The 13,808-nt window shown below is 39.3% G+C and overlaps 1 protein-coding gene across 1 annotated transcript in view; it reads right to left on the bottom strand.

The window, feature by feature from the left end:
- Window positions 1-5,460: 5,460 nt before the first annotated feature.
- The window catches only part of LOC141052927 (uncharacterized), a 70,796-nt gene continuing 62,448 nt past the window's right edge, over window positions 5,461-13,808 (bottom strand). The window contains exon 11 of the mRNA XM_073550248.1: window positions 5,461-8,324. Within this exon, the coding sequence (XP_073406349.1) occupies window positions 6,292-8,324 (2,033 nt within the window). The 3' untranslated portion in view covers window positions 5,461-6,291. The remainder of the gene's footprint in view (window positions 8,325-13,808) is intronic.

A 13,808-nucleotide genomic window follows, 5' to 3' on the forward strand; every position in this document is an offset into this window, starting at 1 on the left:
AGGCATTTGGTTCTGTTGAGTGGGAATATTTATGGGCGGTATTGGAAAAGTTTGATATAGGACCTAGTTTAATTTCATGGGTTAAATTGCTGTATGGTAGGCCGATGGCTAGAATTCGGGTAAATGGACACCTCTCCCCGGCTTTTGGACTGAGTACAGGTACAAGGCAAGGGTGTCCAATGTCTCCCCTGCTCTTTGCACTGGCCATTGAACCCCTGGCATCGGTTATCAGGGAGCATCCAGGAATAGTTGGGTTTCGTAGAGGGAAGAGGGAATAGTAAATAGAAGGCCGCGTTATACGCTGATGTCAGTTTATTATTTCTGGCTAAAACTTCTGAGTCCCTTCCTATAGCAATGGAAACAATAGAAACATTTGGAAAATACTCTGGTCTGAAGATAAATTGGAGTAAATCAGTTATTCTTCCATTGGATAATACAGATGAGAATGCTTCCCACTACATTAACTTGGGTTTACAAGTGGTATCAGAGATTAAATATTTAGGCATCAATATATCAGCAAAAATAAATGACTATCAGAGGTTAAATCTTGATCCAGTCTTAATTAAATTTAGAGGTAAATTGGGCGCTTGGTCTAAGTTACCGTTGTCGGTTGTGGGCCGTGCTAACCTGGTCAAAATGATCTGGATGCCATAATTGCTGTATGTTCTGCGCAACTCCCCAGTATGGATAAATCAGAGGTTTTTCTTTAGAGTCAATCAGGAGTTTAAAAAATTATTATGGGGCAAACGGACTCCGAGAATTAAACTGGAATCATTGCAAAGAAATAAAGCAATGGGAGGGCTTGCGGTTCCTAACCCATTGGTATATTACGTGGCATCTCAGCTTCAACATATTCGGGGATGGGATGACCCTTGGGAAGGAGGAGCTCAACGTATGTTGCTACAGCACTATTTCCGATCAGATAAACTTTATGGGGTAGAATCATAGAATCGTAGAGTTGGAAGGGACCTCCTGGGCCATCTGGTCCAATCCCCTGCTCAAAGCAGGATTCGCTAAATCATCCCAGACAGATGTCTGTCCAGCCTCTGTTTGAAGACTTCCATTGAAGGAGAACTCACCACCTCTGGTGGCAGCCTGTTCCACTCATTGATCACTCTGTCAAAAAGTTTTTTCTAACATCTAATCTGTGTATCCTCCCATTCAGTTTCATTCCATTGCTTCTAGTCTTTCCTTGTGCAAATGAGAATAAAGATGATCCTTCTACAATGTAACAGCCCTTGAGATATTTGTAGACAGCTATTAAGTCTCCTCTCAGTCTTCTCTATTGCAAGCTAAACATTCCCAAATCCTGCAACCTTTCCTCATAAGACAGGGTTTGCAGACCGGTCACCATTCTGGTCGCCCTTTTCTGAACTTGCTCCAGTTTGTTGATGTTTTTTTAAAATGTGGAACCCAGAACTGGACACAGTATTCCAGATGAGGTCTGACCAAAGAGGAGTAGAGGGCAATAATGACTTCACGTGATCTACACTGTATGCTTCTGTTAATACATCCTAGAATTGCATTTGCCTTTTTTGCTGCTGCATCACACTGTTGACTCATATTCAGTCTGTGATCTATTAGTATACCCAAGTCTTTTTCACATGTGCTGTTGCTTAGCCCTATTTCTCCCATTCTGTATATACTTTTTTCATTTTTATTGCCCAGATGTAGTACTTTGCATTTTTCCCTGTTAAAAACCATTCTGTTAGTTGCTGCCCACTTTTTGAATCCTCTCTCTCTTCTCTAGTATTAGCTATCCCTCCTAGCTTTGTGTCATCAACAAATTTAATCAGTTTACCCTCAATTCCTTCATCTAAATCATTGTTAAAGATGTTGAACAATACAGGGCCCATGACAGAGCCCTGTGGTACCCCACTTGAGACATTCTTCCAACTGGATGTGCAGCCATTTACGACCACTCTCTGGGTCCTATCACTAAGTCAGTTTTGAATCCACCTAACAGTTGCCTTGTCCATTCCATACTTAGCCATTTTTTCAATAAGGATTGTGTGAGATACTTTGTCAAATGCTTTGCTGAAGTCAAGATATACAATATCTACAGCATTTCCCTGATCCACCCAGTCAGTGATTCTTGTCATAGAAGGAAATTAAGTTAGTCTGACATGACTTATTAGTTACAAACCCATGCTGACTCTGTTTAATCACTTTATTCCTATCCAGGTACTTACTTACATGTTGTTTAATAATTTGTTCAAAAATCTTTCCTGGTATAGAAGTCAGACTCATCAGCCTTTCCTGGTATAGAAGTCAGACTCACCAGCCTATAGTTGCCTGGGTCCACCTTCTTCCCCTTTTTGAAGATAGGAACAACATTTGCTCTTCTCCAGTCTTCTGGGACTTCTCCTGTTCTCCAAGAATTTTCAAAGATTATGGAGAGGGGTTCAAAAATTTCTTCTGCTATCTCCTTCAGTACTCTGGGGTGTAATTCATCTGGACCTGGAGACTTGAATTCATTTAGGTTAGCTAAGTGTTTCCTCACTAAATTTCTGTTTATAGATATCCTGGATTCTTCTATTCCCTTAATAGGACAGTGAAGAACAGTTGATGTTACATTTCCTTTCTGAGAGAAAACAGATGCAAAATAGGAATTTAAAAGTTCGGCCTTCTCAACATCCGGTCTTACCATTTCATCATTTTCATCCTATAAAAATCCTATAGCATCTTTGAATTTTCTTTTACTTTTGACATATTCCCAAAATCCTTTATCATTGCTTTTGACATCTCTTGCAAGCCTCAATTCATTGTCAGCTTCAGATAATCTGATGTGTCCGGCAGGTTCTGCAGACAGCATTATATTCTTCTTTAGATATACTTCTCTCTTTCCATTTTATAAACATTTCTTTCTTCCTTTTTAGCATGTGCTTAAGTTCTGTGTTCATCCATCCTGGTTTCCTTAAATGCTTCCTATTCTTCCCTCTTTTCGGAATTGTTAACAATTGTGCTTTGAGAATTTCATTTTTCAAGATTTCCCATCCTTCCTGGACATTTTTGTCCTTAAGGATATCCAGCCATTGGATCGCTCCAATTCTCTTTCTGAATCCCTTAAAATCTTCCTTTCTGAAATCTAACCTCGACGTCTGAGTCTTCACAGGTCTTTCTCCTCTAGTTATCCAAAATTCTAAAATAGCATGGTCGCTATCTCCTAGGGTCCCAGTCACTTTTACCTCCTCAACCATTTCCTCCCTGTTTATAAGGATTAGATCCAAGGTAGCAGTTCCCCTTGTTTTCTCCCCTACGTTTTGGAAGATAAAGTTGTCAGCAAGAGAGGATAAGAATTTTCTTGACCTGTTAGTTTTGCCTGAGAGATTCCCAACAAATGTCTGAATAGTTGAAATCTCCCATGACCACTATGCCATATTTTGGAGAACTTGGCCATTTTATGCATAAAGAGTTCATCCATATCTTCAACTTGCACAGGCAGTCTGTAGTAAATGCCTACAATGGTGTCCTTTCCATTGTTCTGTCCTTGTATTCTTACCCAAACAGTTTCCACAGAACTCCCAGTCTCTGAAGCTTCAATCTCTGTGCAGATATACGCGTTTCTAACATACAATGTGACACCTCCTCCTCGTTTATCAAGTCTGTTTCTTGTAAATAAGTTGTATCCTTCTAGTCTTGTATTCCAATCATGTGTATTGTCCCACCAAGTTTCAGGTATTGGAGGCGCATATGTTTGGGACACTTGGAGGCAAAATACCAACTATGCTGTTATGTCATAAACATTGGGGGGACAGTGAAAAAATTACAAAGAATAGAATGTGTTTCACAATTTGCTTCATTATGGAACGATCCATGGCATCCAAATCTATACCAACTGGTGGGATTTGGCTCCTGGAGCGCCAAGGGTTTAAACAGACTTAATCAAGTGCTGATAGGTGATGTGATTAAGGAATTCTCACAGCTGTAAAGCGGATATGGGCTACCTTCCTCTGAATTCTATAAATACTTACAATTTAGACATGTATATCGGGCGGACAGAATTGTGTTGGAAGGAGGGGTACCACAAAACTGAATAATACAGAGAATAGCTAAATCTACACAGTTCTTCTGGACTGATCTCATAGCTTTATAACATTCTCTTAGACAATATATTGACAAACCAGCTGATGCGATCAAAAGAGAAATGGGAGAGTGTAATGGGACCCATATAGGAAAATCACTGGTCAGATATACTGGAAAGAGTTTCGCAGCTGTCGTTAAGTAAATCCCATAGACTGTCCCATATATATGTGATACACCAGGTATACAGGACACCTCAATTCTTATTTGAGATAGGATTTCGCTCAAGTCCCCACTGTCCTAGATGCAAAACTAACATGGAAGATATGTTTCATATGATGTGGGACTGTCCTAATTTGGTCTCCTTTTGGAGGAGTGTTGTAGCAGCAACGATTAACAGGGTTTATACAGTTGACGTAGATCTTACACCATTGGTATGTATATTGGGATATGTTGAAGATCTGTCTATTGATGAGTATGGCAAAATAGCAGCGGCACGTATATATGGCAAGAAAATTGATAATCCAAAAATGGATAGCAGATCGGGAGCCTATGATATCAGAATTTATAGATAAAGATAACTGGTTAGTAAATTTGGAAAAAGACATATACCTAAAAAGAGATGCTAGCTCTAAATTTGACAAGAATATGGGGTCTATGGGTTGATGGCTCTGGTTTGACATTTAGGGAACAGAGGAGATTTCGCCTCGGCTTGCTTTGAGTTATGTTTATATGATGCCTCAAATTAAACTTCTTTGAAAATTAATTAAAATGTTATTAGTACTTCCACAAGTTATATGTGATTGGTTTGACTATTGTTACCATGTTCAAATATTTGTTCACCTAATTATGCTGGTTTTGCAGAGCCAAGATGTATAAATAACTCATGATTAATGCTTCTTAAGGTTGGGGGGTGGAGAGCTGTGTTTTTCCAGTGTTTGTTTGTTGTTGTTTTTCTCTTTGTGTTAAGCCCCCGTTACACACTGCGATATCGCTAGCAATATCGCTGCAAAGTCACCGATTTTGTGACGTAGCAGCGATATTGCTAGCGATATCGCTGCATGTGATACTTACCTCCGACCGGCTCCCCCGCTGATTATCGCTGATCGCGCGAGAAGCTGCTGGACCATTCCTCGTCGGTCACTTCCTGCGGCGCTTCCTGTGGCGCCGACGAGCGACGCGTGGAGCCGGGCGGGAGGACGCAGGATCGCCGCGTCTGACAGGTAAGTAGTGATCCCCGTCCCCAGCGATGTCGCTGGTGAGATCTGCCTGAGTGGCAGCTCATTAGCGACCACTTAGCGATGCACCAGCGATCCTGACCGCGTCATATCGCTGGTCGGGATCGCTGGTGAGTCGCTAGGTGTAACGGTACCCTTACTCTTTATAAAATTCAATAAAAAAAATTTGATTTAAAAAAAATATTTCTGAACAGTGGAGTGGGAGAAAGAAAAAGAGGATTGTAGACATTTTATTGTAATTTCCCCTATAAAATATATCACATCTCAAATATTACAATTTTAATACAAAAAAAGCATTTAAAATAATAAAACATGTTTTTAAAGACCTTGTGTGAAGGTAAAGAGTTGAAGCTGAAGAGGCTTCATCTCCAAAAGTCTAGAAAAGAGGGATGATTGGCAACTCCAAATTTCTTTGTCTATTTCATGGCTTTGGGAGCTTGGAAACCATATGAACCAGCAGGTTTGGATAAAATGGGCACCTTATCAGGTTCCATGCCTTGTTTTGAAGGGATTCAATTCCCATTGATGGTTAATAAACTACTACAAGTGCTTCTTTCAAAATTAGAATATCAAAAAGTTAATTTCAGTTCATCAATACAAAAAGTGAAACTCATATTATATAGAGTCGTTAAAAACAGAGGAATCTATTTCAAGTGTTTATTTCTGTTAATGTTGATGGTTATGGCTTACAGCCAATGAAAACCCAAAAGTCAATATGGAGGTGTGTAGATCTCGATTGCATGCCTTTGCAAAAGGACTAAGAAGCTGGACACTAAGGCAGGTGGGCTAACCAGCACTATTATATGGACTTGTTGCTGTATGTTTTATTTTATGCTGGACAAGGCCTGTATTTGAATTTCCTGTGATGTGGTTTACGAGGACTGAAATAAACCAGCAAGACTTTAAGTAGAAACTGTTCAGATCACTCCAAATTGAGTAGCATTGTTTCAATGGTTTTGTACAATTTGTCCATAACATGTGTGCATTATTTTTAATGGTTAACAAAATATAATTTCCAGTAATTCAGTTTTCACATTCCAGGTATCATAATGTATTCCCCTGTGTGGGATTTTAGATGTTCAAGAAGGTGCCTTTTTTGGGTAAAACATTTCCCACATTCTGAACAGGAAAATGGCTTCTCCCCAGTGTGAGTTCTCTGGTGTCTAACAAGATATAATTTAAGAACAAAGCATTTCCCACATACTGAACAGGAAAAAGGCTTCTCCCCTGTGTGAATTTTCTGATGTCTATCAAGATTTGATTTAAATGAAAAACATTTCCTACATTCTGAACATGAATATGGTTTCTCCCCTGTGTGAATTCTTTGATGTACAACAAGAAATGATTTACGAGCAAAACATTTTTCACATTCTGAACATGAAAAAAGCTTTTCCCCTTTGTGAGTTCTTTGGTGAATAACAAGGTATGCTTTATCTACAAAACATTTCCCACATTCTGAGCAAGAAAAAGGTTTCTCCCCTGTGTGATTTTTCTGATGTCTATGAAGATATGATTTAAATGAAAAACATTTCCCACATTCTAAACATGAAAAAGGCTTCTCCCCTGTGTGATTTTTCTGATGTCTAACAAGATGTAATTTAAGTACAAAACATTTCCCACATTCTGAACAGGAAAAAGGCTTCTCCTCTGTGTGAATTTTTTGATGTCTATCAAGATTTGATTTAAATGAAAAACATTTCCCACATTCTAAACATGAATATGGTTTCTCCCCTGTGTGAATTATTTGATGTTCAACAAGAAGTGATTTACGAGCAAAACATTTTCCACATTCTGAGCATGAAAAAAGCTTTTCCCCTTTGTGAGTTCTTTGGTGAATAACAAGGTATGCTTTATCTGCAAAACATTTCCCACATTCTAAACATGAAAAAGGCTTCTCCCCTGTGTGAGTTCTCTGGTGTCTATAAACATATGACTTAAATGAAAAACATTTCCCACATTCTGAACATGAAAATGGTTTCTCCCCGGTGTGAATTCTTTGATGTGCAACAAGAAATGATTTCTGAGTAAAACATTTCCCACATTCTGAACATGAATATGGTTTCTCCCCTGTGTGAATTCTTTGATGTGCAACAAGAAATGATTTCTGAGCAAAACATTTCCCACATTCTGAACATGAATATGGTTTCTCCCCTGTGTGAATTCTTTGATGTGTAACAAGAAATGATTTCTGAATAAAACATTTCCCACATTCTGAACATGAAAAAGGGTTTTCCCCAGTGTGAGTTCTCTGATGAATAACAAGACAAGATTTCTTTCTAAAACATTTCCCACATTCTAAACATGAAATAGACTTCTCCCTTGTGTGACTTCTCTGGTGTCTAACAAGGTGTGATCTCTGTCGATAACATTTTCCACATTCTGAACATGAAAAAGGCTTTTCCCCAGTGTGAGATCTCTGGTGTGCAACAAGATCTGATCTCTGTCCATAACATTTTCCACATTCTGAACACGAATGTGGCTTCTCCCCTGTATGAGTTCTCTGGTGAACAACAAGGTAAGATTTCCGGTTAAAACATTTTCCACATTCTGAACAAAGATATGGTTTCTCCCCTGTGTGAATTCTCTGATGTCTTATAAGTTTTGATTTAACTTTAAAACATTTATCACATTCTGAACATAAATATGGCTTCTCCTCAGCATGAATTCTCTTATGTATAACAAGATCTGATTCCTTGTTAAAATCCCTCCCACATTTGGAACATGAAAATCTCTTTTCCTCTGTGTGAACTTTTTGATGTATAAAAAAAGATGTTTTGAGGGGAAAACTATTTCCACATTCTGAACTTGAAATAGGCTTCTTTGCTTTAAGAGCATTTATTTTTTTCATGCGTCTTTTATGACTTTTATTTCTATTAGTAGTCTGTATTGAATCAGAAGAAAGGACCTTTTTCAAAGGATCAGATGATAGATCTTCGGTGTGAAGGGATGATGGTGTACCTGGAGTAATGGCATCCACTTCAATTGTATCATGTGTGATCTCAAGTTCATCTGATTTAAAAATTGAAGATGTCATTTGTCCCTCTGATCTTCTGGTACAGTCATCTGCCAAGAATAAAGCAAATTATTTTTGAATAAAATATCCTTGAAATTAATATTTTTTTGAACATTTTTTGTATCAGCCCTTGCAGCTATTTGTTCTGCTATACTTGAGGGACACAAGGTACTTCTACCTTACATTAATTACAATTCTCTGACTGTTACACTCATTCAGTTTTTATAACGTTGAGGGACAAAGGCGAAGGTTAATTGAACAATTGATGTTTGGTTTGATAATTTGATAAATAGTTAGTCATCAAGCATTCATCAGTCCCTGCAGCTTGTTCTTCAAGCATTGAAGGATGAAATATGCAGGTTAACTGAACACTCGAACAGTGAGATGATCTCCTCCGTCCTCTCCCAAAACTGTGGAAAATTCCCTAAAGTACAGCTGTGGGTATAAAAGGTACCACTATACAGTGAGACTCTAGAGAACAGCAGCTAGGGCACCATGGCTCAAACCATAGGAACACAGATTTGATTCACTGCCCGTCACTAAATGTATGAAGTCATTTGGAGAATCCAGGTTGAGATAATCAAGTCACTTGGCCACATACCTCAATGGACAGTCAGCTTTGTAAGCTTCCCGCTAACTCCTCTCTGTGGGTGTCTGCCAAAATCGGGGTGACACTGGTTGGGATAGTTGGCCCTGGAGGCCCTGAACTCACAGATGTTCAAATTCCTGGCAAGCCAACTGAACGGTGAAACTCTACCATTTGCACCATCTTATGTCCTTGCTGGGACTGTACTATATGTTATTCCCTGTTGGAGATCCAATAAAGTATCACCCCATTGTGTTACCCTTACCCTTTGTTGTCTGATTAGTATTCTGCTCACAGCGAAAGAGAACAGGCGTTCAGAGGGATGAGCTCTTGTTCATGCAGCCTTTCTAGAGACAGCAAGTCCAGTGGAAGAGAGCACCTACTGACCCTCATGTCTCCACAGGTGGATTAGGAAAAAGCTGGGGACAGGAACGTCTTTCTTTTTTCAGGAACAGCAACAACAGTTATGGAACAGGCAAAAACAGTCTGTAGTACCATAAGTTCCAGGAGATCCAGAAGTAGAACAGCACAGTAACCGACCTACAACGTCTCCAAGCTGAAATGAGAAAGTTCAGGGTGGTCACTGTGAAGTCACACCGTGACTCTGAACACTGATTAGCGCGAACGGCATCATCGTCCCATCGCATCAATCAGTGCTGGGGCTGGTGAAGCTACCGTTGATAAGCTCTAGCCTTTGATTGGTGCACCAATCATAGCTGCATAGCTGAAAGTCAGTGTTTCAGGCAATTTAATTGCCTAAAATGCTAAAATCGCAGTGATTGGCAGTTCAGAATTGAACAGCCAATCACCACGATCAAAGATGAAGGTGGGGCAGGGGGTGAAGCGGCACCACCCACCCCTTGCTGTCAGAAACATGTGATCACCGTGCATTTAGTCACGGTGGAAGCATGAATTACATGACATATACATATTGCATTGGTCGGGAAGTATATATAATTCTGTCTGAAGGAGATAACCTAAAATTACCAGAAAGATAAAGTATAATGTGTTCCAGAAAAAATAGTCAAGAATAATTGGAATCAGAAAAAGCATCCAAAATTATCACCATATAAAGTGACACATGCCTGATTTGAAAAATGGGGCTTGGTTAGGAGGAACACAATACTGGCTGCGGGAAGTGGATAAATCAGAGTATTTTTGGGCACTAACTACTATAGTCTCTTGGCTATCTAAACTATCTTAGAGACCAATATTTTTTGTTAGATGAGTTTTTGAAGAAATATTAGACATTAAGGAAAACTTTTTAAAATGGTACAGAACAGTGGTGTCTTAAATTTAGATCTCAGGCATTTGGCAGAGGCAATCATCACCATCCGCTTCCTCTTAGAGAACAATCTCGATATTTTTCGTCAAGTGATTTTCTAACTTGTCAGCACATTCTACAAATGCTGTCATTTAGCTTTGTAGTTTACAGGTCTGGGCAAGTAAGGGTCAACATTTTCTAATTCCAGGGGGTAAGTGGATACTCCAGGTTGTAAATTCTATAGAAGAAGGGCGTTCAATGCCCAAAATAATTTGAACAGTGTCAGGTGAAGAACTGGTATGTGGTGGTTTAGCGGTAAAATGGTGATCATAGAGTCATAGAATGTTAAGTTGGAAGGGACCTTAAGGGTCATCATTGTCCAACCCCCTACTCAAGAATTCACTAAACCATCTCAGAGAGATGTCTGTCCAGCCTCTGTTTGAAGACTTCCATTGAAGAACTTACCACCTCTCGTGGCAGTCTGTTCCACTTATTGATCAACCTCACTGCAAAAAAACTGTTCTAATATCTATTCTGTATCGTCCCCTTTCAGTTTCATTCCATTGCTTCTTATGTTTCCATGTGCAAATTACACTGCCATCCCTTCAGATATTTGTAGACAGCTAGTCAGTCTCATATTAGCTCTCTTTTTTGTAGGCTAAACATTCCCAGATCTTTTAACTGTTCCTCCTAGGATGTAGTTTGCATTCAGCTCACCATCTTGGTAGCTCGTCTCTGAACTTGTTCCAGTTTTTCAATGCCTTTTTTAAAATGTGGTGCCCAGAACTAGACACAGTATTCCAGATGAGGCCTGACCAAGGAGGCTTAGAGGGGGATAAATACTTAATGTGATCTAGACTCTATGCTTCTATTAATACATCCTAGAACTGTGTATGCCGTTTTTGCTGTTGACTCATGTGCAGTCTGTGATCTATTAGCATAACCAAGTCTTTATCATACGTGCAGTTGCTTAGTTCTTTCCACCCTTTCTGTAGATGAAATTTTCGTTTTTCCTGCCAGATGTAGACTCTTGCATTTTTCCCTGTTATATACCATTCTATTAGTTGCTGCCCATTGTTCAAGCTTATCTAGATCATTCTGAATCCTTTCTCTGTTTTAGAATCATAAAATCATAGAATCGTAGAGTTGGAAGGGACCTCCTGGGCCATCTGGTCCAACCCCCTGCTCAAAGCAGGATTCGCTAAATCATCCCAGTCAGATGTCTGTCCAGCCTCTGTTTGAAGACTTCCATTGAAGGAGAACTCACCACTTCTCGTGGCAGCCTGTTCCACTCATTGATCACTCTAACTGTCAAAAAGTTTTTTCTAATATCTAATCTGTGTCTCCTCCCATTCAGTTTCATCCCATTGCTTCTAGTCTTTCCTTGTGCAAATGAGAATAAAGTTGAGCCTTCTACAATGTGACAGCCCTTTAGATATTTGTAGACAGCAATTAAGTCTCCTCTCAGTCTTCTCTTTTGCAAACTAAACATTCCCAAATCCTGCAACCTTTCCTCATAAGACAGGGTTTGCAGACCGGTCACCATTCTGGTCGCTCTTTTCTGAACTTGCTCCAGTTTGTTGATGTCTTTTTTAAAATGTGGTGCCCAAAACTGGACACAATATTCCAGATGAGGTCTGACCAAAGAGGAGTAGAGGGAAATAATGACTTCACGTGATCTAGACTGTATGCTTCTGTTAATACATCCTAGAACTGCATTTGCCTTTTTTGCTGCTGCATCACACTGTTGACTCATATTCAGTCTGTGATCTATTAGTATACCCAAGTCTTTTTCACATGTGCTGTCACTTAGCCCTATTCCTCCCATTCTATATATGCTTTTTTCATTTTTATTGCCCAGATGTAGTACTTTGCATTTCTCCCTGTTAAAAACCATTCTGTTAGTTACTGCCCACTTCTCCAGTTTATTTAAATCTTTTTGAATCCTCTCTCTCTCTTCTCTAGTATTAGCTATCCCTCCTAGCTTTGTGTCATCAGCAAATTTAATCAGTTTACCCTCAATTCCTTCATCTAAATCGTTGATAAAGATGTTGAACAATACAGGGCCCAGGACAGAGCCCTGTGGTACCCCACTTGAGACATTCTTCCAACTGGATGTGCAGCCATTTACGACCACTCTTTGGGTCCGATCACTAAGCCAGCTATGAATCCACCTAACAGTTGCCTTGTCCATTCCATACTTAGTCATTTTTTCAATAAGGATTGTATGAGAGACTTTGTCAAATGCTTTGCTGAAGTCAAGATATACTATATCTACAGCATTTCCTTGATCCACCCAATCAGTGATACCGTCATAGAAGGAAATTAAGTTAGTCTGACATGACTTATTAGTTACAAACCCATGCTGACTCTGTTTGATCACTTCATTCTTATCCAGGTATTGACTTACATGTTGTTTAATAATTTGTTCAAAGATCTTTCCTGGTATAGAAGTCAGACTCACCGGCCTATAGTTGCCTGGGTCCACCTTCTTCCCCTTTTTGAAGATAGGAACAACATTTGCTCTTCTCCAGTCTTCTGGCACTTCTCCTGTTCTCCAAGAATTTTCAAAGATTATGGAGAGTGGTTCAGAAATTTCTTCTGCTATCTCCTTCAGTACTCTGGGGTGTAATTCATCTGGACCTGGAGACTTGAATTCATTTAGGTTAGCTAAGTGTTTCCTCACTATCTTTCTGTTTATAGATATCCTGGATTCTTCTATTCCCTTAATAGGACAGTGAATAACAGTTGGTGTTACATTTCCTTTCTGAGAGAAAACAGATGCAAAATAGGAATTTAAAAGTTCAGCCTTCTCAACATCCTGTCTTACCATTTCATCATTTTCATCCTGTAAAAATCCTATAGCATCTTTGACTTTTCTTTTACTTTTGACATATCCCCAAAATCCTTTATTATTGCTTTTGACATCTCTTGCAAGCCTCAATTCATTTTCAGCTTTAGCTAATCTGATTTGTGCCCTGCAGATTCTGCAGACAGCATTATATTCTTCTTTAGATATGCCTCCCTCTTTCCATTTTATAAACATTTTTTTCTTCCTTTTTAGCATGTGCTTAAGTTCTGTGTTCACCCATCCTGGTTTCCTTAAATGCTTCCTATTCTTCCCTCTTTTCGGAATTGTTAACAGCTGTGCTTTGAGAATTTCATTTTTCAAGATTTCCCATCCTTCCTGGACATTTTTGTCTTTAAGGATATCCAGCCATTGGATTCCAATTATCTTTCTGAATCCCTTAAAATCTGCCTTTCTGAAATCTAACCTTGACGTCTGAGTCTTCACAGGTCTTCCGCCTCTAGTTATCCAAAATTCTAAAATAGCATGGTCGCTACCTCCTAGGGTCCCAGCCACTTTTACCTCCTCAACCATTTCCTCCCTGTTTATAAGGATTAGATCCAAGGTAGCAGTTCCCCTTGTTTTCTCCCCTACCTTTTGGAAGATAAAGTTGTCAGCAAGAGAGGATAAGAATTTCCTTGACCTGTTAGTTTTGCCTGAGAGAGATTCCCAACAAATGTCTGGATAGTTGAAATCTCCCATGACAACTATGTCATATTTTTTGGAGAACTTGGCCATTTGATGCATAAAGAGTTCATCCATATCTTCAGCTTGCACAGGCGGCCTGTAGTAAATGCCTACAATGGTGTCCTTTCCATTGTTCTGTCCTTGTATTC

This window comes from Dendrobates tinctorius, unplaced genomic scaffold (genome assembly GCF_039654945.1).
Source record: "Dendrobates tinctorius isolate UK_male_01 unplaced genomic scaffold, ASM3965494v1 ptg000164l, whole genome shotgun sequence".
Lineage (NCBI taxonomy): Eukaryota > Metazoa > Chordata > Amphibia > Anura > Dendrobatidae > Dendrobates > Dendrobates tinctorius.